General features: G+C 39.9%; 1 protein-coding gene across 1 annotated transcript in view; it reads right to left on the bottom strand.

Moving 5' to 3' along the window:
• Nucleotides 1-2,525: 2,525 nt before the first annotated feature.
• Nucleotides 2,526-8,681, bottom strand: part of BMT2 (base methyltransferase of 25S rRNA 2 homolog) — a 50,574-nt gene continuing 44,418 nt past the window's right edge. Inside the window, exons 4-5 of the mRNA XM_006015969.2 lie at nucleotides 7,961-8,075; nucleotides 2,526-5,966 (exon numbers count right to left, since the gene is read on the bottom strand). Coding sequence (XP_006016031.1) covers nucleotides 5,337-5,966; nucleotides 7,961-8,075 — 745 coding nt within the window. The 3' untranslated portion in view covers nucleotides 2,526-5,336. The remainder of the gene's footprint in view (nucleotides 5,967-7,960; nucleotides 8,076-8,681) is intronic.

Here is an 8,681-nt window from a genome sequence, read left to right as displayed (position 1 = left end):
AAACAACGGCCGCGCCACGTGGGTGCCGGGGTGCTCGCACACGCAGGCGCTCGGCTGGGAGGAGGAAGCGGCGGGGGAGGCTCGCTTTCTGCGCCTACGGCCGCGGGTGGAAGCGGAGCAGCTCCTCGGTGTTCATTTTTTATCAGCATGTTGCCTGGGGGGGTGCAGCCGCCCCGCTCCTTTCTTGCGGGCTGTCCCTCCAGCCTGGAAACGTGCCTGCGCTGCTTTCTGCAGCCTGAGGCGGCCCAACTTGAAAGCCAGGCTGGAGGCTGGCGGGAGGAGCAGCAGCTCTGCAGAAAGGAGGGGGGTTACAGTGGACAGCAAACTGGGTATGACCGGGCCATGTGCCCTTGTTGCCAAGAAGGCGAAGGGTATCCTGGGCTGCAGGAGTACGAGTGTTGCCCCCAGGTCAGGGGAAGCTATTCTGCTCCTCGGGTCCACGCTGGTGAGGCCACATCGGGAGTGTCAGCTACAGAAAGGATACGGACAAGCTGGGGAGTCCAGTGCAGGGAAATGAAAAGGGTTAGGGTGGTGGGGAACATGACTTGTGAGGAAAGGCCGAGGGAACTGGGCTTATCGAGCCTGGACAAGAGAAGATGGAGGGGGTCGAACAGCAGCCTGGGCGAGCCCAGCGCTGGACTTTTCACAGCAGTGGCAGAACAAGGAGCCATAGTCTCAAATTGCAACAAGGGAAGTTGAGGTGAGGTAGTAGGATAAACTCTCTCACTAGGAGGGTGGTGAAGCACTGGAACAGGTTACCTATGCTTAGAGGTTTTTTAAGCCCAGGGTAGACAAAAGCTTTGGTTGAGGATGGTCCTGCTTTGAGCAGGGGTTGGACTAGATGGCCTCCTGAGGTCCCTTCCAGCCCTCACTTTCTATAGTTCTGTGATACTGCAACTGCTGCAAATTTCAGTTTAAACTGTTATTCTGCAGAAGGGAAGAGAAGATGGAGCAGGAGCCTTGTCCAATGGCTACTGTATTCATCTAGGAGGGAGACCTGGTTTTTGCTTTCTCAGCAATGTCTTAAGTCACTAGAGTACAGAATCTGTCCTCATTCTGGACCTTTTCTCCTCTTAAACAAGCCTCAACAGGATGAGCAAAAGCCACCTCCCAGTTTTGCCTGTAGGCTGCTGTTTAGTGAAGGGTGAGAAGGGTAGGGAAGCTGGCTTGTTCTAAGCCAGGGGCAGGCAAAATAATGCCCGCAGGCCAGATCCAGCCCATTGGGCCCCTAAAAATATTAGTAAATTAATATTTATTTTCTCCTGGCTTCCTGTCAAAACTGACAGGAGACAAGGGCAATAGGACGCAGGGGAGCCCTCAGCAGAACTGAGCAGCCCATTCTTGCCCCACCCCACTCCCAGCTATTTCACTATCTTCCTGCCCTGGCATCACAGGGCTCCTTGCTGCATCGTGGGACCAGGAAGCATGCGCACAGGCAGAGGGGGGGGGGGGGGGGGGGGTGTGTGTGTGTGTGTGTGTGTGTGTGTGTGTGTGTGTGTGTGTGTGCGCGTGCGCGCATAAAGGTGAGTCCCACTTGCCCACCCCACCATCCACATGTACAGCATTGCCATCCATCTATGCAGACATCCTCATGCACCCCAGCCAGCCTCTGCCCACACACCCCATACCCACCCATAGCCCCCCTCAAACCTATATGCACACCCCACAATATACAAGAGTAAGACTTTGTGGAATCACCTCTGTGTACACTACACAAACGCACGTAAATCAGCTTATGTCAGCTGTTACAATTGTTAAATCTGCACAATCTTCTGGTGAGGAAGTGAGCAAAACAGTCACAGTAACTTTGACTTAGTAGCAACACTGCTGTATTGCTGTAGCATGCAAGTTACGTTGTAAACATTTTATATTGTAACAAATATACTGGTGTAGGAAGTTGCCCCATCTACACTTTTGGATTACAATTCGGGATTTACAACATACTTTTTTGGATTTAGCTTTTAGTAGTGTGAGACTAGGAATTGCAACTGCTTGTTTGAAAGAAGAGACCCTTACCAGTAGAAGTGAAGACTCAGGTACCACTAGCTTCATTCTTGTTCTTTACCCTCTGCACAGCAAATTCCAGTGCCAAAATCTCTCAGCCTCCAGAGGAGTTGGCAGGAAAACGTAATCAATCTTTATAGGATATTCCCAATGGGTTATGAAAGCTATTCCAAGTACGAAGAAGGAAGATGTTAATTCAAAGCCCAGTTTTCTGTATAAGTACAGCCAATGTGCTTCAGGGGGAGGGCACCAGAGCAGGGGGGGTACAGAACATATCCCAGCTTGCAGTGCAGAAAGGAACAACCAAGGGAGACATGCTAAATAGACAGATACACAAAAGGAAGGGTTTTATGGCGATCTCAGCTCAATTATTTTGGAGGCATGGAAAAGGATTCTTGATAGAACAACTGAAGTATAAAAATGAAATACAGAACTAAATTTTGTATTTTTACTACAATTGCTGGGTTTATGAAATGCTGATATTTACCCTCATTATCCCCCAAGGAACACAATTCACAAAACGCTTTTAAAATATTTTTTTAATAAATGTGCTTTGTTCACAAAAAGGAGTGAAATAAAGACAACAAAATGCAAACAAAACATTATGGTATGTCTGTTTTCCTGACGCCTAGAGTATGGGGATCATTTTCCTCATCTCTCGTCCAGTCATGATTTTGAGGAGTTTCAAAATATATACATTCTTCCTGAACCAAAGCTGTCTAGAAGTTTCTGATATTTCTCTCCCGTCATGGGTGGTTGAAGAAATAGCAGGAAGCCTCTTTTCTTCACCCAAAAACACATCTGCGCACCCCCCCCCCCCCCACATCCGGAAAGCAATTGAGATACTTAGATTGGGCAGCAAAAGAACCAGAGTTTTTATAATTATTTGAGGTCCCTAAACCACAAAAACATTGTCACAAGCTGCCAGACAGGCTGAATTCTTGTGTTCAAAGATTAAACTATTTCTACTGAGGTGGTCTTGGTCTGAATTCTTAGCCATACTCTTTGAATGAATCAAACCACGTGTGCAGGTTTATATCAATACATTAATGCTAGACAGTAAATATGTTTTATATAGCTTTTTAAAAGTACCAATTGAAATATGCCATGAACACTTGAACATGAGAAGAATCAGTAATTTGTGTAAACACTTAAGAATTTATAGCACCAACATTTTAGCTTTAACATAACCACTGACTCCAGCAGGGCTCAACTGGGAAGAAGGGGATTTTGACTGCTAAGCATCTTAAATTTAGTGAAAGTGTATTTTAAGCACTAGATATGAACGTCAAGTTCTATTTAATTTATGTAATGTAACTTAATTTGAAAATATACCATTAATTTCATTTAAATCAGTAGCTTCCTGTTAAATTCTTATAATATCTTAAAACAGCATGAGCTTTAATTCATAATGCTTACATCTAGTCTTAAAATTTTTCCATTTTTAATTATAAATTTTTTTAGTTTCCAACTAACTGTATCACTCCCATTTAAGAGCAATCAAGTTTGGTTGTGTAGGGGATTTTTCTTTTTTGTGTGATGTGCAAAAGGTACAACAAGCTTATGTTAAACAAACAATACAGTTTGTGAAAATATTAGTGTAAATAGGATCAGCTATCTAGAAAATACAGTATTTAAAAAGAAAAACAACTACAGCAAATTGAAATTCCAGTGGAAACTTAAGTATTGTCTTTAAAAGAACCACTTGAAGAATTCATATTAGAAAAGGCTGTTTACCCACTAATTTCTGGCTGATGAATACAAGACTACAGTTTGATAACATGACCTATGAAGTTTCTATTGTAATCATTAGGAAACTAATGTTTTCCTACTTAGGACTTCTGGACCACATTTTTCAATGCATGTTCTTTCTTAGGATATTAAATCCATGTTCTGGCATCTAATTTGTGTCACTTTTTTAGGTACCCCAAATTACTGAAGACCCAAACTTTGGGCATCCAGGTCTGTACGTTTTGCCAAGCGGAAGAACATTAAAAAAGCAAAACAAAAAAAACAAAGGGAGCAACAAAACAAGACACCCCTCCCTCCAGTACTTATAAACAGAGCATCTGTTTCCACCTCTAAATAGTATTTGTCTGCAAGGTACAGATTTCTTATGGATTTATACAGATTATTTCAGCATGTTTACAGAACAGATTTTTTCTCTCAGCTGCTTAATTTGAAAGCAACTTTTTGACTACTCTAATTAAAATTTTTTAACAAAATGCTATATTTACTACATAAAGCCTCAATCTTGCAAACACTTAAGGCCATATGTATAACGGAACTCAAATGAGTGGTCAAAGTGACTACTCAAATAAGCGTGCATATTTCCTTAGGTAGTTGTAGAATTAGGCCTTACCATTTATAAAAGTCAGCCAGCTGTCATAACTATGCAATTTGGGAATTCTGCAAATAAGATCTGTAAAAGATTTAAAAAAAATAATACAACTGATCTTTTTCACCTTAAATTTTGTATGTTAAAATATTACACAAAGATTATTTCCGGGGGTGGGGGGGGGGTAGTGGAATATGCAATATGGGCAATACTGCTGCATTAGTGCTACCAAAACCATAAAATTACCCAAACTTTCCAAATGAAGTGATAAAAAGATTGTCTGAATCTACCATATTTCTTTGTTGGGGTAGTCTCTAGTCAGCAAGTCTGCCTAACCTCTCTATGCAATTAGATATTACAATGCATATTGAGAAGAAAATGTCCCCCTGCATTTTGCCATTACCTCAGACTGTTGTAGAAAGTGCAACATAAGTAAAGCCAGATGTACAAGCATTAGTTTCTTCAGCCCAAGCTTAACCGGAATGAAACAGCTTTCTGCAAATGCTTTGTTCAGTTAAAGAGAAAAAAGGACAAATTTAACCCAACATCTTACTCCAAACTATCTGCACATTTAACTATCAAAGTGCAAATTATTTCCTTCCTACATACACTGAGTCCACCAACTCCAGTGTCTTAAGCTTCAACTTTAATAAGCATTTAAAAATAGCGAAACAAGACATTTAGCAAATTAAATAGAATTTACACACTTCACAGCACTGAAGAAAAGAATGGTACCTTTCTGGAAAAATTTAGTGATACAAATCCTAAAGAACATAACAAGAATTTATGCTATGACAAGTCATTTGCATAAAACTTGTATTCTTCACCTTTATACAAGAATAAATTTTAAAATTCAAGATAGAAAAAAATAGCAAACTCTGTAAACTGTTGCATTTCATCTATGCAAACCATTTTTATGTACTGAGCCCATGTTAGTATAGCGAAATTAGTTAAACAATAAAGTTTGGACTTAAAGGGCATGTCAAATGTTATATTAACTTAGAAGTAATATAGGATCTTCTAGCTCATAGAAAGGGATAGAACTAGCCTGGCTTTCTCCAGAGTCTGAGTCATAAGGGGCTTCAGGAAGCTCCATGAAACTGTAAGCTATTTGTTCATCTTCTGTGTCTGATCGAACATAACAGGAAGTGTTAGAATATTCTTCCTCCTCTACACTGTTGAAATCCTGTGGAATATACAGCATCCCTGGATAGTTCCTGCTAACTAAGTCACTTGTCGTTTGCAGGGAAGTTTTCCTAAATGCCATTAGGTGCATATGAGAAAACTTCGAATACTTGAGACGTTTAAAACCCAGTGATTCTATGGCAATTTTCCAGCTTTTCATCATCATAGCATGGCGATTCTGGTGGGAGGAGTCAGGAGTGATAATAAGCAACAAGCCATTCAGCACTAGAAGTTCATGGGCCTTCTTGCAGCATATCCATCGTTGGTAAGGTGATGGAAAGTATGAAAGGAGAAGTGAGAAAACCACCACATGGAAGAGTTCTCCAGGTAGAGAATCGATGGGATTTTTCAACTGTTTAAGAAAGGCATCTATAGCATCTTGTGCCAACTGGAGAGGTTGCTGAATCTGAAGATTTAGGAAGTCACATTTGTATACACTCTAGTGAGAAGGAAAAAAATACTTTTACTAAAGATGTCATGTAAACTCACACGATGCTCATGAATAGATAAACACCTTGATAATCAGCCATTGTGTGACATACCTAATGCTACCAAATTGTGATGTAGAGTCTGAACTTCAGCTTTTAAAAGTATTTGTATTTCCAGTTCTCATTTTCAAAGAAAATGTTCAAAATGTGGACTGAGGCACAGAACAAAATATTTTTAGCAAAACAGAGTTAACTCGTATTTAAAGAGCCAAGACACTATTTTAATTTGATAGGAAAAAAACTAGTTAATATAGTCATCCAATAAGAAAACTGAAGAGTCTTCCACATTCCTCCAGATGTTCAAGCCAAAGATTTTATACCTAGATGCAAAATTATTTTCTATTCCTTCCAATGTACTGGTAGTTACGCATTTAAAAAACATGGTAGCAGCCAAGAATAAATACAATCACTGGGCTACTACCCAGACTATTTACTTTTTTCAATTCTTAAAATCATTACCTTTTAAATTTAAGATACCTAAAGTTTTCCAGAAGTTGGCTAAAGAATTAATGAAATTCACAAAAGTCATTAGGTCCAAATTACTGAAGAATATGAATAAACCTGTTATTACAAAGCATTATTCAATACATAAAGTAGAGCATGAAAATGACAAACCAGGGAATCCAGTTCATACTTCCTTCAAAATAATAAATGCTATAAAAGTATTTTAGAAGTTAAAATATGCAGCTCAGTATGTTTTAGTTTAATGGCACTTCATATTCACAAAGATTCATTAGTTGACTTATTTCAAGAAAATATATTCCTTAAAACACAATTCCTTAACAGTCTCATTAATTTGCATTGGCCAATTATGAATGTCTGAGTTGCAAATTGGCAATTAAAGATAGAAACTTATTTTGTGAAGAAGTAGGACAAGTGGAGTGTAATCTGATAGTTTTCACAATATAACAAAAGCTTCTGTAGTGTAATTTGTAACAAATTCCTTGCAAGAGACTTCTCAGCAGTCAAAAGGAGAAAGAAAGCATTTGCATGTATATAACCATTTCCTTCTCAGAGAATGTGCAAAGAATTAAGCTTTAATCAGCGCTCCACAAATCTTTCAATTGCTTTACACCGGGCTACAGGACAGAAGCTGCAGACTCCTCAGACTGGATCAGCTCCAAAGTGGAGCTCGATCCTCCCCCACCCCTCTAACCCAACAGGTAAATGTCCGCTGGGTCGGGGGGGTGGGGGGTGGAGAAGGGAGAGGTGGTGCTCTAACATATGGTGCTTTATGTGACGTGCCGCAAGCTAGAGCAGGGACCTGCTTATCTGTCAGCACCCAAAGTTAAGTGTCCAGATGTGTGAACCAAAGAGAGCACACAACTACAGCAGGTTTAAAGCATTTAAGAATTTGTCCAAATGCAGAACATGAACAGTTTTAACTATGGGCAGTACATGTTGCACAGGGTTAATGAAAGCAGTGCAACTACGTGGAGATCAAGTGGCAAGTTGAGCAGTATTTGTTGAATCCAACTAAAAGTCTCATTCTAATGCATTCATCTTGTTATAGAAAGTGATGAAGTCCTCTGTTCATCTTCTCTCCTGCTCTTAAGCTGTCAGTGTAAAGCAGCCTCCAACGAGCACATTCGTGCCTAGACATGACCCTTCTTAAAGTAAGTTAACCTTATCATTTAGATACCTGGACTCACCAACCTAATAATCTTAAAAAGGAAAGCAACAGCCAAGGCTTTCCAGTTTTCTCCTCTCATTTCTTTTAAGGGTGCACACTAGAGGGTTGCAATACATTAGCAGTTTTTAAAAGACATTTATCATCTTAGAATTTCCCTCAATGTGGTCCTGCTGGTAGCCATCTTATTCTTCTAATGTTCATCACAAACAACTCCCTCCACACCCACTGCTATGCAGAATTTTTACCAAATGTAATAGCTATAAAATACATAAGAATCAAAATTTAAGATAAACTCAGAAAAATATTACATACCTCAACAGCTGGGACGATGTCTATACCAACAGTCAAAAATTCTTCAAACTTTAGAAATGGATTAAAGCAGCTGCCAACATCAAGCAATCTGATCTTTCCTGAGGGGTAGAGCAATCTAAAAAGAAGCAGAAATCCAGTTTGATCAAATACTATTTCAGAACACAGCTTCTAGAATTTCAGACCCCTGGCAAGTGTTACACTTAAGACATGTTAACCAAGTCCTGAATACTAACCTGGCCATACATTAAGGAAACTATTGGCTTTGCAAAAAAGGGAAACCAGCCTCCCAAAACACTGCACAAAAATGATGTGCAATATTTTTTAAGGCATGATAGAAACCAGCTAAACTGAACATATGGCAGAATGAGGAGAACACCAGGGGCTTCCACTGGCCCCTGGCGTGGTCCCTACTGGCCAAAAAATCAGCTCTCTGTTGGCTGGATCAGGACTGTGCCAACACTGAACCAACACTTGATCAGCTGATTTTTCAACTAGCTTTCAGGACTTCATCAGCTGAATCTGGGACCACACCAGGGCTCAAACCCACCTTAGTGTTGACCCTGAAGGGGGTTCAAGTCCTGATGCAGTTCTAATCTAGGTGATGATCGGAATTATTATAAAACAAATTTATAAATCTTCCATATGTAAAATTTAATTATTAGAGGAGTAGTTTTATATTCAGGGTCATCTTATATTTGATTATAGTACTTTTTTATTTATT

The sequence above is a fragment of the Alligator sinensis genome, unplaced genomic scaffold, assembly GCF_000455745.1.
Source record: "Alligator sinensis unplaced genomic scaffold, ASM45574v1 scaffold297_1, whole genome shotgun sequence".
NCBI lineage: Eukaryota > Metazoa > Chordata > Crocodylia > Alligatoridae > Alligator > Alligator sinensis.
This window is presented reverse-complemented; position numbering and strand designations above follow the sequence as displayed.